The sequence below is a fragment of the Mercenaria mercenaria genome, chromosome 12 (assembly GCF_021730395.1).
Source record: "Mercenaria mercenaria strain notata chromosome 12, MADL_Memer_1, whole genome shotgun sequence".
Taxonomy (NCBI): domain Eukaryota; kingdom Metazoa; phylum Mollusca; class Bivalvia; order Venerida; family Veneridae; genus Mercenaria; species Mercenaria mercenaria.
Window position 1 is genome coordinate 73,440,936 of NC_069372.1, and position 15,466 is coordinate 73,456,401.

Here is a 15,466-nt window from a genome sequence, read left to right on the forward strand (position 1 = left end):
TCACACCTTGGTTAAGTTTTTGCATGCAAGTACATACAGCTATCATTTAAAGGCTTATAGCTTTGAAACTTATTTATTCTTTTTCTAGGTCAATTACCAACCTCACTGGGTCAAGTTCCATAACTCTAACATGTATTTTGAGCAAATTATGCCCCCTTTTGGACTTAGAAAATTTTGGTTAAAGTTTTACATGCAAGTTACTATCTCCAAAACTAATGCAGATATTGAATTGAAACTTCACATGTGTCTTTGGGGTTATAAAACTAGTTGATAGCACCAAGTCCCATAACTCTGACCTTCATTTTGGCCAAATTATGCCCCCTTTTGGACTTAGAAAATTCTGGTTAAAGTTTTGCGTGCAAGTACATACAGCTATTACTAAAAGGCATATAGATTTGAAACTTATTTTTTCTTTTTGTAAATCAATTACCTACCTCACTGGGTCAAGTCCCATAACTCTGACATGTATTTTGAGCAAATTATGCCCCCTTTTGGACTTAGAAAATCCTGATTAAAGTTTTACATGCAAGTTACTATCTCCAAAACTAATGCAGATATTGAATTGAAACTTTGCATGTGTCTTCGGGGTTATAAAACTAATTGATAGCACCAAGTCCCATAACTCTGACCTTCATTTTGGCCAAATTATGCCCCCTTTTGGACTTAGAAAATTCTGGTTAAAGTTTTGCGTGCAAGTACATACAGCTATTACTAAAAGGCATATAGAATTGAAACTTATTTTTTCTTTTTCTAGATCAATTACCTACCTCACTGGGACAAGTCCCATAACTCTGACATGTATTTTGGGCAAATTATGTCCCCTTTTGGACTTAGAAAATCCTGATTAAAGTTTTACATGCAAGTTACTATCTCCAAAACTAATATAGATATTAAATTGAAACTTCACATGTGTCTTCGGGGTTATAAAACTAGTTGATAGAATTAAGTCCCATAACTCTGACATGTATTTTGGGCAAATTATGCCCCTTTTGGACTTAGAAAATTCTGGTTAAAGTTTTGCGTGCAAGTACATACAGCTATTACCAAAAGGCATATAGCTTTGAATCTTATTTATTCCTTTTCTAGGTCAATTACCAGCCTCACTAGGTCAAGTTCCATAACTCTTAACATGTATTTTGAACAAATTATGCCCCCTTTTGGACTTAGAAAGTTCTGGTTAAAGTTTACATGCAAGTTACTATCTCCAAAACTAATGCAGATATTGAATTTAAACCTAACATGTTTCTTCGGGGTTATAAAACTAGTTGATAGCATCAAGTCCCATAACTCTGATATGTATTTTGGTCAAATTATGTCCCCCTTGGAACTTAAACTCTTGATATTTAACGTTTTGGGTAATAATTTCCTGCTTCTGTGACAATATTTCGAATAGTCGAGCTGGGCTGTCTTACGGACAGCTCTTGTTAAAGACATTGTCAGGTAGTAAATACATAACAAAAAACTTTTGGCAAGTTCAACACCAGTCTGACCATATTTAGAGTGACGTGGGTAAGACATTGTCAAATACTTAGACACATAACAGAAAGGTTTTGGCAAGTTTGAACTTTGGTAAAAAGAGTTTCATTGTCATCATTTCAAGAAGTTTTGTTAATATTGTCTTATTCACCAGAATAATGGCTCAGTGTTATTTTGAAATAATTTATGCCTCAGAAAGAGTAAATAAAATGTACTCTTCGTATCCATGATAAAAAGACAGGTTACTCAATCATAAAAGTTCCTTTAATTTTTGTTTTCTACTGGTTCAAATAGATATTTATTAACAAAACATTTTCTGTCTCAAAAATGTTGCTTTAAATGTATGTCATTGTTCTTACATGATCTGTTTGTATGGTAAGCTGTCAATACTGGTACAAGGTTTTTCTTGCATATATATTACATTTCCCAGTCCTTCCCTTCTCCTGCTACAGAGATAATTTATTTCGATAGCAGATCTCGGGGATATTTTATGCTTTGTTACATTTTGTATAAATTGGTGGCAGATGCTGTTCTTGCAAATTTCTTAATAAAATCATTATCAAATATTCAAGTCACCTTAGTATTGTGTATCATCTGATTTACTATTTTTTCGAGTTTAAATGCCCAGGAATTGAATGAAATATACATTTGAATTTGAATGATGAACTCTGGTAAATAAGACAAGAAACCTCTAGACAAGCCTTGTTTATTTTTCATTCCTACATGCTTTCTAAAACTCTGTGATAAAGATTTATTATGCTCAATTTCATTCATCCAGATAGTGGTTATTTGACATTTTAATTGATATGATTATGTTCTCTGACTTACACCTGCCTTGTTGTAGAACATTCTAACACGACCAGCAAATAACCTACATACATGTAGAGTAAAATCTATCTCTGGTTATTCTGCAATAAACCACTTGCGTGCAATGACGTCATCCGATCCAGGTGCGTAGCATGGTCGTAAAAAGTAGTTACCATTTTTTCTAACACTTTTGATACTAGTTTGTCGTGTTAGAATCGAAATAAGTGTGATTTATTGTAGAATAACCCGAATTTTTCGTTCATATGCGAAATAATATATTCTTACGCATAAGAACTCAAAACTCGGGTTATTCTACGAAAAACCACGTTTGGGAACTTATTATTTCTTAAATGAACAACTCTTGATATTTTTCTTTGTTTAACTGAAAAATAATCACCAAGCCGTGTTAAATGCTTATAGATGTTACATTATTTTTACAGATGGCTGTATACCATGTTTATATATATACATTTACAGATGGCAATATACCATGTTTATATATATATATATATTTACAGATGGCAGTATACCATGTTTATATATATATATTTACAGATGGCAGATGCCATGGAGATGATGATACTGTCTATATTGTCACCAGCATTACATTGTGATTGGCAGATAAATGAATGGAAACAAGCTCTTATCACCACGGTAACCTTTTAATCCTTATCTTTAAAAAATGCAGCAGACGTATGTTATTGTATGGTCAGCTTAGAAATTTGCCTAGCTGAATGTCAAATGTATACAACAACCAAGCTGGGATCCTTCAAACTTGAAACACTTTAACCCTTACCCTGCTATATTTCTAAAACTGAATGGTCCATTATTCAGTTTAGGCAGTACCACTTATTATTCAAAGGGTATTTCACTGAAAATGTTCTTCTACTGAATAGCGAACAGTGCAGACCATGATCAGATGTCATGGATGTGCAGGCAGATCTTGGTCTGCACTGGTAGCAAAGGCAAAAGCACTTACTGCAAGCAGGCTTAAGGTTAACATAGGCTTGAAAAGTTGAAATTGTCATCAGTTTCATGCAAATGTAATTATTTCAGTTTTTGTGATCTCAAGTTCTCGATATGACAAGTGTGTGTCTTCGCTGCATTCCACATCATAAATATCTATTACAGGAGCAGAATAAAGAATGTATAAGGAAATGGCTTGCATAATCAATACTGCCAGTTCTTGTATTCATGCATCAGTCTCATTTTAAACTATTTACAGTGCCTGCAACTAACTCTTATCATGCTGGACACGATTGATTCTGCCTTTGCGACCAGTGTAGATCATGATCAGCCTGCACATCCGTGCAGTCTGATCATGATCTGCACTGTTTGCTATTCAGTCAGTATCTTTTAGGTAAGCACCCCTTTTAACAGTTAATGGTACTGTCCAAATTGAAAGATGGACAAGTTCGTTCTAGAAATTTAGCAGGGTAAGGGTTAAAACTACAAGTAATAATCATTGAGTCACCTAGAGTTTGTACTGGTATTTTCAAGTGGTTTAAAATTTAACACTTGTCGTCTTTTACCAATAAAGGTCAATTAGGTATTAACTCATGAAACTGCTATTTACATTAACATATTTTATAGACATAAAATTTAAGATGACAACAGCCTTGTACTGTTTTACTGTTTTGCAGGGTGGACGGATAGCTCAGTGGTTTGCACACTGGCCTTCCAATCCTGAGGTCGGGGGTTCGATCCCCGGCAGCTACTCTGGAATTTTCAGAAACCCTTTTCAGTGTTTCCCACCCAACTAGAGGTGTACTGGTCAGGAACCCAGGCAATCCTTGCGTGTATCAGTGCTATACACTGGGCACGTTAAAGAACCAGGCTGTCTATTCGCAACGAGCTAGGCTAAGTTAGACGGACAAGCCTGTATCTGATTTCTGATCTCTCTGTGGTGGGGGCTTTATCTCACTCTGTCCCTCTGGTCAGATCGCTCTGTGTCTGTACTAGTAGAGGATGAATTATGCGCCCTGTGTGGCTGCATTTGAACTATGTAAAGCGCCTTTGAACGTGAAATTGATCATGAAAAGGGCGCTATATAAATCTGGTATAATAATAATAATAATTACTTAGAATGGATTCTGTTTAGACAAGTTAATTTAGGTACATCTGAAAAAATTATTTAGATACTGGAATATTCTTTAAGGCTTTGTCCTCAGAATGCACTGCAACCCTCATAAAGGATTAATGGCTCCGTCTTTAAAATTATTATGACATAATAATATCCTCCCCACATTAGCCATACATAAATATAAGTTATTTTGTTGTTTCTCTGTAAGGAGAGATTCTGTTTATTTAACTCTGCAATGTTATAATATCCTTTGTATCACTTTTCTATTTACAGATTGTATTTTGTGGTATGATGTGCAGCTCCAGTATTTGGGGAAGTCTTTGTGATAAATACGGCAGAAAAGCTGTAAGAACATGTTTGTATTAAATTATCATTTTCATATTTTAATGGCTATGCTGTTTTAACAATTTTTAGAAGTACATGTATAATAATAGGGTAATTCGCCCTTGAGTCAAACAGGTTAGTCATTCGCAGTGATCATACGGAGGTCCATATAACGGCAACACCGTTTACAATATGCGGAATGTTCCGGCTATTACCCTGGTTTATAGTTAAGTATGTTTTACTACCGTATCTTGGACTAAATATATCAAAGTATTGGAAGTACTCACTAACCTCGTTGTCGCCTTTGAGTCGAACACATTCGCCCTTGACTCGAACACAAGAATCTCACCAATAAAACGAGCTTTCTTATATGGAAACAGTACAACAAACCCCTTTATTGATTGGTTTAATCATATCCCATAACAAGGCGCCATTTTCTGAAGTTTCAACAAGTTGTTTCAGCCTCTAAATAACACGAGTTTCAAGAAATTCAAACAGTATCCTTAGCTATTTTATAAAGCTATATGCATTAGTGTGGTGTGTTAGTTACATTTAAACTTACGATAGTACTAAGAGCGTTAGATGTGATCTACATGTAAAAGATATTGCGTTTCATGTCCGTCCTGTTTTTGGTTTACCTTCTTCCGTGGACGAGTGGTTCTAATAGCATCACTGACACAGGATCTCTCACTGATAGAGGCCCGGGTCATGGTTTCGTGTCTTTGTAATAACCATGTCTCGTTATGTGAGAAAGTTAGCATTTTCTTACAGACGCTAGTATTTGCCCGTAAAATGTACGATCTTTAGGTGAACTGAAGTTGCAAGAAAGTTGTTGAAAACGGGCACAAAACTCGTCGAACCATCAGTTAGACTTTGAGGAGGTATTACATAATTCTCTCAATGGTTACGACTTTGTTTTTCCTTACATGAATGATAAAATATGGCAAATAACATCACAACTATAATTTATAAACGTGAGATTTGCAGACACGGCAAGGAGAGCACATGGTATGCTATCAAATCATTGGACGGGTTGTACGAAAGAGAATGGTACTACGACCATGATGATCTATTTCTTCTGCACGTACAGCTGAAGTCATTGGTTACAAAATGTCCATACATCCGCAATATAATCTAAAGAAAATTAGACAGTGGCATGAAGAAGAACTTTGTACCGAGGACGTCGTTCCAAAGAGTCACGTCTTTCTTGTCAAGTACATAACTGAATATGTGTCAGACGAGGAACTGGAAGTGTTAAACAGACTAGTAGACAATATTAAACAAAATACAAATCAGAGAGTAACGTTTATTTCGTTCTTTAAAGTGCTATAGTTTGAACGATGTGAAACATTTCATTGAAACAAACTAGTACTCGTACACAACATTAAACATAAACAAATAACAGAGTAAACTTTATTTCATTTCTTTCTCCTAGTTTCAATCAAGTGAAAGCAAATGAAATTTAAACGTCATTCTGAAAATTGTTATTTGTTGTAACTTATTTTTTCTGATTTTATGTTTACACCTTTCTTTTCTTGTTTTAAGGCTAAGGCCTTTTCTTTCTGTTCTTTTTTACCAGTCTTTGTCTCTTTCTTTCTTCAGCCTCTGCTGCTTTCTTTTCTTTTTCCAACTTAATTTTTACTTGTTCACTGAAAGCCTCGTCAGAGGATATGACTAAATACTGGGCTTTTTTCTTGGAATTAGATTTGTTTGAGAATTGCTGTTTGGGGATGGTAAGTAGAGGATTACATGGCTGGGGTACGCTGCTACAGTGGCGGGCTTATGTTGTTGTTTTCTGTACATACACCAAGTAGTATACATTGAGTCATTTAGGACTCTACCTGACATGAAAGCATCTTCATAAATTCTTTTCTTTCATCCGTTATAGCAGATTCTACCACAGACAATGCCATGTCTGCAGTACATTCAGAGACACTCTCTATGGACTGTTGACATGACACTGCCTGGGCCTCACCTGTACAAGTTTGATTGATACCTTGAGCTGCTTCAGAGAGAGGTGAACTGACGTCTGCCAACTGTTCCTCTAGCAGCTCAAGCATACCATCTTCACTCAATGTTATGGGTAGATCTATAACCTCACTGCCATCATGTATGTCAAGGGACATAATGATCTCATTTGTTTGTGGACTAGAGGTTAAACTGCTAGTGGCAGTGGTACTAGTGGTTAAACTGCTAGTGGCGGTGGTACTAGTGGTCAAACTGCTAGCGGCAGTGCTACAAGTGGTCAAACAGCTAGTGGCAACGACACTAGTGGTCAAACTACTAGTGGCAATGGTACTAGTGGTTAGACTGCTAGTGGCAGTGGTTGAAGTACTATCAGGATTCTCCCTGAATATTGCAGTAGGTGCATTAGGTGCCGAAGGTCCATCACCTGACATGACTGTTTCTGTGTAAGAGATATAAGGTGGTATGAGTGGTTGCACAGCGTTGCTACCAATGGCAGCAGATACCGTGGCTGGTAAATCAGACGCATCGACTGGTTCAGCTTGTAATACCCTTGCAGTATATAACTCTGCTGGTGCATAAGCTAAATCCGGAATAGCCCCCGGGTTGTACGGGCATATACCAGTTGCTAGAAATCCAGATGCTACATTTTCAGCTGTCATGAACTCTGTCCAGGCTAACTTAAACATCCTGAAAAACTGAGCGTGTCCAACAGTTACCCCCGTTGTTGATGTAAATCTGTGCAGATGATCAGACCAGCTTGACTTCAGTGCCTTGAAGACAGACCTGAAATAGTTAAAATTTATAAATAGGATTTACTATGCTTAAGGCTATAACTCAGTCACCTTAAGTGATAAAGATGCATACAACTTTTATGCTGAAAGAGTTGACCAGTCTCGTCCATATTCCAAATAAATGGACTTTTGTCTAGTAGATTATTTTCAACTAAGACAGATTTCAGCTGCGAAAAGTATCTGGAGATACGAAGCCTTGTCATAGACATGTGTCTCCCTGATGCTGTGGGTTCCGCAGTTCTAAGGGAGAATTCGGGGTTTCTTTGCTTCAACCCTCGCCACCATTTCTCGGACGCCACACCGTTCTTGAAGGTAACTACCTCAGATTTAGCAAACCGTCCAGCAAATCTAAGGAAAGTCTCTTTGGAAAAGCCGATGCCCATATCGGCTCTTTGCAATGCAAAATTAATCAGCTCTTTCTCTTTGGCTAATGGCAAAAGAGTTGCCTTCCCCCATTTAGCACCCATCGTGATCTTTCCGGAAACCCTGTCATGTAGTGTGGTGACTGGCACGCTGTATTTCTTGGCGGCAGCTCTTATAGATAAGGTTTGTTGCCTGACCTCTTCTAATGCGCTACTTAGCGCCTCTTCCGAATACGGCTTCATTCTATATTTAAAAGAAAAAAAAAACAGGTATATTTGTTGTATACACGTTTCTGAATCATATTTTAAAGTCTGAAGTCTGTAGTGAAATACGTCAGTACCGTCCACATCCGGTCCGTACCGTATGGGTTTTAGGTTGTTTTCTACCTATTAAAGACTATTTATCAGCAATTAAACCAAGAGCAGGTGTGAAAACTCTGATTACTTTTGTTTAACCCTTGATTCGAACACCCGTTCGACTCATAGGCGGATCTCGTTCGGGTCAAAGGCAAACACTCATGTGACCAAGATTAACTCTTTATTGTACTTTTCCATGGATATTGATCCTTTAAACAGAATATTTCTTATAAAATACAGTATAATTTACACAAAACATAAACAAAAAGTTCATGCAGTAGGACTTTTTTACTTACATATAGGTTCTCTGGTTTCGGAATCTTGAAAAAATTCAAATTTCCCGCCACGAAAACTTCGGTTGACTTAGTAAACAAGAAGCGCTCAGGAGAGAAAGATCGAGCATTGTCAGTTTCACGGAAAATGATGTAGAAAAATGCGGAAAGGATGCAAAACACAACAAGAATGCACAGAGAGTGTTGGGAAAAGGGAAAGGTGGTCAAAAACGGCGCCAAAAACGTTCGACTCAACGGCAAAATCGACTCACGGGCGAATTACCCTAATAATAATAATAACGACGTTATTTATAGAGGCGACACAGTTGGGCAAGCCCAGTCTTCCCTGTGAGCCTCTTGAAATATGTACATGGTATTTACAACATGATAGTAATGGCATAAAACTAATTAACATTTTAAATTCAGCATTAAAACAAAGACATATAAAAGCATTTAAGCTGAACCTGATAAATTAGGCCAGTTATTTAGATAACAGAAGAAGATATGTACCATTCAGTGTTTTTCAAACATTCTGATCATTGATCTTGTGATGAAAGAAAACCTAGATACAAAATGAAAACTTTTCTTCAGTACTCAAAAGTCATTATAATTTTATCTTTTGAGGGATTCCCAGAAAATGTCATTTTGGACCAAACCTCAAAATTTCATGTCAATTTTATTTATTTCTTTTTTTTATGCCCCCGAAGGGAGGCATATTAGTTTTCAACTGTCTGTCCGTTTGTTCGTTCGTTCGTTAGTTAGTTAGTTAGTTCTTTAGTGACAACGTTAACTATTTTTATGAAGGCACTTTACTCGTGAACCACTGCACCCAGGACCTTCAAACTTCACATGCTGATAGTACTTATTGAGTATACCACCCCTACTGACTTTGGGGTCACCAGGTCAAAGGTCAAGGTCATGGGTCAACGTTAACTTTTTGCATGAAGGCACTTTACTCGTGAACCATTGCACCTAGGACCTTCAAACTTCACATGCTGATAGTACTTATTGAGTACACCACCCCTGATGACTTTGGTGTCACCAGGTCAAAAGTCAAGGTCACAGGGCAGGGATTTTTTCGGCTGTTTTTATAGCCGTTATTGGGCTATATTCCCAATGCCAAAATGAGTGCAAAAATTCCCAATCTACATTCTGAAAAAAAAATCATCAAAATTGCACAAACATTGACCAAATTATGGACAATTTTGTAATGACAGTATGTTCAAGAGGTTGTACATTGTGAAATAAGTGTATGAGAAAGTGCTTAAACACATCCTTACTTTATTCTATGGGACTAAATATTTCCCAATCTGGAACATTTACGCGTCAAAATTCCCAATTTTGGGGGTATAGGCTATGTTCCCAAAACAGCATGAAAAAACCCTGCAGGGGCCAACGTTAACTTTTTGCATGAAGGCACTTTACTCGCGAACCACTGCACCCAGGACCTTCAAACTTCACATGCTGATAGTACTTATTGAGTACACCACCCCTACTGACTTTGGGGTCACCAGGTCAAAGGTCAAGGTTGCTGCAGGGGCATTTGTCACCATTAGTGACAGCTCTTGTTTCTAACAGAAGGCCACATTCATTTATTTTATTGTTGCTACTTACATGATCAAAACAGAAAAAATTGCCAGAAAAAAATTAAGAATTGAAAATGTTTTATCAATACACAGATTTTGAATAAAATTTTGTATTATCTCATTTGAAATATTTCTTTTCAGGAGTTAATTTTGTGTTCTGTATTCACATGTTACTTTGGTTTCCTAAGTGCATTTGCACCAAATTTTATCTGGTTGTTGATTTTACGAGGTCTTGTTGGATTTGGAATTGGTGGCGCCCCACAATCGTAAGTAAAACAGAATGAAACCACAATTATTCTTACCTTTTTAGTGTGAATTTTGTGCCCTATCAGAGTCAGAGGTAGAGACGTTTTAGATGTACCTTGATTAAGCTGCAGTCTTTTTATTTGATTTGTTTGAACAGCATTTTTCAACAGTATTTCAGTTATGCAATTACAGTCACTTCACTTGACCAGTATCCCAGGATACTTCACTAGTACAGCCTTGTTCTTTGCAAGTAAAAGGTGAAAAGCAAATGACTGTAGTCGCAGTCTCCTGTCAAACCATCACAAAAACCATGCCTGTGTAGGGATAAAACTTGTGACCTCTCATTTCGTAGTTCATAGGTTGACTGAGCTAACAGAGCAGGCTCTTGTGAAGTAAACTTCTTAATATTCAAATTAGAGCAGATGAATACTTGAGATGTGCAGAAGTGCATAAAGAAAGGATGGGTAATGGCTCTTGTTTGTTTTTAATTCTTCTGAGCATAAATTTATTCTGCCTTGTTGTTGATCATTATTTAATTAATTTACATCTCTTTGCACTGAAAGAATACATGGAAAATGGAAATGAAAAGTGATCTTGTAGACACCTTCAAGTGTAAGTCCATGAACAGCAGAGGTGTAGAGTGCAAAATATTATTCTTCCTGATCCTTAAAGTGTGAAAGAGGTCAGCTCAAGAGTTTTAAGTTTGGGACCCTGGGGATGAGTGATTTAGGTGGCTGACATATAATCATTTGTCCTCCTGTATGTGGATTGGGACTGTGCTTTGTCATGTAAGGATGCTAACCAGCTGGTTAATGAAGATTAATGTTCTATCTTTGTGCCTTCCTTACCTTGAAATAATGCCTGCAGGGATACCAGGTCTCTTCCTCCACCATTTAAGCTGTGAAGTCACCATGTAACCAGTTCTATGTTTGTGTGACATAAAACTGAAAACAAACAGATATTTATTGGATACAGTATGTTAATATTTATACATATTTTATATATTCATCTCTGCATTTCAGAGTAACACTGTATTCAGAATTTTTGCCGACAGCATCTCGTGCAACCTGTGTTATTCTTGTTGAGGTAAGTCAGTTAACTCCTTTAGGCCGTTATCGTAACATACCTGCTGCGGCAAGATACAAGTTTTCACCTGACTCCGAAGAACATATCTGGTCTTATCATAATCACACTCACATGCAGTCAATTGAAATCATGCAGGGAAACATTAATAACTTGGGTGTAAATTAAAATAAACTTACAAAATCTTCGAAGTTTGAACGAATATTTTATATCCAATTTCGTCCATAACTTGTATCCAAATAAAACAATAATTTCTCTTCGAATGGTTTATTTTGATGTATAATCTATTCATTAACATGTACAGAAACGTGTGACATGCACTGAGAGAGTACAATGAAGTTGTAATATTTACATCCATCTTTGAAGAATTATTAAATTTACAAACATGCGTTTATTTACACACATTTTTTTGTATTTTATGAAACATGTTTTGTTGTGTTTTTTTTATTCATTTGTATAGTATGCGATGTATGTGTATGAATATTTCATCCTTCTAAAACTTAACATTTTGAATGTTCAGCTAACTGAATCGATGGAATATCATCATCTGAATCATCATCCAATGGAACTGATATGTCAAAATCAGAATGATAATGATTATTTTCTTCATTTTCAGAAAGATCACTGGCAGACGACATTTTTGTACTGTTTTGAAAAGTCAAATACAGTATTTGATTATTCTCTTCATTTTCAGAAAGATCACTGGCAGACGACATTATTGTACTGTTTTGAAAAGTCAAATACAGTATTTGATTATTCTCTTCATTTTCAGAAAGATCACTGGCAGACGACATTATTGTACACTTTTGAAAAGTCAAATACAGTATTTTGAAAAGTCAATTACATTATGAATGAAATACAGCGGAGTTCGTCTTTTTAATTTTCTTTCAAGACCGCATAATTACAAACATTTATTTTAACAAGGGAACTAATTATTAACACAATGAATAATTATAACATCTAAGAAATAATAGCCAGTATGCAAATTAATTTTGCTTTTGCCTGGATTATAAAAAATTAAGGTTGTAGCCAGTATGCAAATTAATTTTGCTTTTGCCTGGATTATAAAAAATTAAGTACGTAGCCAGTATGCAAATTAATTTTGCTTTTGCCTGGATTATAAAGAATTAAAAAGTACGTGAACCAATCAGCAAGATCTCAGTGCTGCGACTATACTCGTCAATTGCCGTCCTGGGGAGTCCTGATAACGCACATATAGTCGGATATCATCGGATACATGGGTAGAAAATATAATGCCTATAGTCGCATTTCAGCTCCAGGGAGTTAAGAGATGTTGCTATGCTCTAATTAATTATGCTCTCAACATGACAATGACAAAGGCACATAGTGTATTAGGAATTTCAATAAATACTTGGAAAATTGCTCTAAAAGTTTTATTATCCCCTGCCAAAATGGAGGGATATAGATTCGGCATTGACCCAGTAAAAGCAGAATTTTTCCCCTTTGCTTTGGTAAACAACAGGGATTTTTGGCTGAATTGGAGTAACCCATTGATGAATCTTCATGAAACTTTACACGAATACAGATCACTATAAGACAGCTTCGTCAGGATCACTTGAGTAACCAGAGTTACTGCCCTTTAATTGTTTTACAATCAATAAATTCCCACATATCAAAGGAATCCATTGATTGATCTTCATAAAATTTTAATCAAATATAGATCACAATATGTCGGTGGTGCTAGCACAACTTTCATCAGGATCTCTTCAGCAACTTAAGAGTTATTGCCCTTTAATAATTTCAAAATTCATAAATTTCCACATAAAAAAAGTAACCCATTAATGTTTCTTGATGAAATTTAATACAAATATAGATCACTGTAGGGCAGTTGTGCATATGCAACATTTATCAGGATATCTTAACTAGCTTTGCTTTATTGCCTTTAACCTTAGGCATGCTCATGTATTTGAAAAAAGAAATTACACAATTCTCAAATCAGTCAGTGAACCAACAAACCATTGCACGGTTCTATTGTACATATGTAAATCAGGATCAAAATATAGTCCCCTCATTCACAAAACAACCAATTCCTTAGAGGGGATGTAAATGTTATACTATAAAAACATTAAAAAGTGAAGAATAAGTGTTTATAAGATTCACCTGGGATTACGATAAGTAACCCTAAAAACGACTTTTAAAGAAATAGTACGTAAATTACCAAGGACGTAAGATCTTCTTCAAATAACTGCATAAATATATGGATCACCTTGTTTATTATCTAAAGAACTGTACACTTAAAATAGAACACTCAGACAATTTACACCTTCAGGCATGTCTGGTTTTTGTCATTTGTATCAAACAATTTGATATGAAAGGTCTTCTTATTAAATTTTGTTGTAAGATTAAATCAGTACTGTGAAATCATTAATATTCGTGGGGGACTAATTTTCGTGGATTTCGTGGCTGAGTCAAACACAAAATTTAATCCCAATGAACAAGTAAAATTCCCATTCATTTTATGTTCAGAAGTTGAAATCCACGAATTGATATCCCCACAAAATAGCCGTTTTGACCAAAACCACGAAATTTCATGCCCACAAAATTAATTGATTTGACAGTATGTCTTAAATCACAAATTGGTTATTTGCGTTGCGCAATTACAAAAAGGCTCAGATTGGTTATTTGTGTGAAACATTTGCACAGCTACTGCCAATAACATTACACAAATTACGCAAATGGTAATTCTTCAACACACTGGACAAAATATTTTTATATGCTTACATTTAAAATAGTATTGGTAAGCCATCAATATGACTTGTGCTTTAGAAATGCATATTCACATGTTTTAGTTTATGGATCAAAACTATTTCTTTCTGGTGCATTCATGAAACTGAAAAAGAAAAAAAAATTCCAAGTGATGTGCGACAAAAATTGCTTTTTTGCTCTTTGATTTCTTTCCTGTCATTAATAATGAAACTTATTTTTCTTGTTTGTGTTTTTAAAGTAGATGCCGTTTTTATGGGCTAGGCTAGCCGTTTAAAAATGAAAATTTGAAATTTTGCAAATCGAAAGGACAAAATCATCATTTACGCCATACATTGCACTGACACTGACAAATACTGTTAATACTGAATAATATTCATTGAAATAGAGAAAACTTGGAGTTGTGTATTTCCACTTTATTATTTACTATGGCAATTTCCTTTTCCAGATCAATTCTTGATTTATTTCCAGAAATGTTTGTAAGGTGGCATTTCTTTCCTATATTTCATCTTTGAAATACAAAACTTACACAATAATATTTAAAAGTTGATACTGTTGTCTTATAATTTGCTGCATTCTGTTTTACTAAAGCATACATCTTCTAAATCAACTTCCGCTTTTGTTTTTAGATAGAGTCTACTTATTACTTTTTTTTTTTTTCAATATTGGCTGTATTTTTGGACACTCCCAAAACATGTGTTCAATAGTTTCATCACACATGTTGCAAAAGTCACACAAGTGTGATGGGCTTAACTTATATTTAAATAGATATTTATTTGTTGGTACCAATCACTTTAAAAACTTGTATTGGAAGCTTGTTAATGTTGTATATGTCATTACAGTAAAGGTTTGCAGAATACATTCTTTTCTAATCAATATTTTCTAACTTAAAAACTTTCTCACAAACTTAATACTTCCTTTTAAAGGTCATAATGCCGAGGACCCGCCCGCTGAGCTCAGTAGGTAAGCTCATGTAGGGCAGTTGGCAGTTACTTGCAGAGAACAGGTTTGTACTGGTGCAGAATCCAGGAACACTGGTTAGGTTAACTGCCCGTCGTTATATGACTGAAATACTGTTGAAAAATGGCGTTAGACCCAAAACAATCAAACAAACATCATAATGCCTATATTTGAATGTGACTACCCACATTTTCAGCCAGAACTATTGATATGCTGTTTAATCCTATTTTCGATAACTTTTTAGCTCGACTATTCGAAGAATAAGTAGCTATCCTACTCACTTCGACGTCAGCATCACACCTTATACCAAGTTTTTTGTACCAGTCCACATTTTGACAAAACCTTTTGAGATAAATCTTTGAAACTTTCAACACTTGTGTACCATCACCATGTACAGTTTTAGGCAAGAGTACATAACTGCATCAAG

At 35.6% G+C, this 15,466-nt stretch overlaps 1 protein-coding gene across 5 annotated transcripts in view; it reads left to right on the plus strand.

The window, feature by feature from the left end:
* Positions 1-15,466, plus strand: part of LOC123533531 (synaptic vesicle 2-related protein-like) — a 64,934-nt gene that overhangs the window by 27,759 nt on the left and 21,709 nt on the right. For all 5 annotated transcript variants that reach the window (XM_053520329.1, XM_045315184.2, XM_053520331.1 and 2 more), the window contains exons 4-7: positions 2,839-2,937; positions 4,640-4,711; positions 10,168-10,292; positions 11,295-11,358. In XM_053520329.1, the coding sequence (XP_053376304.1) occupies positions 2,839-2,937; positions 4,640-4,711; positions 10,168-10,292; positions 11,295-11,358 (360 nt within the window). The remainder of the gene's footprint in view (positions 1-2,838; positions 2,938-4,639; positions 4,712-10,167; positions 10,293-11,294; positions 11,359-15,466) is intronic.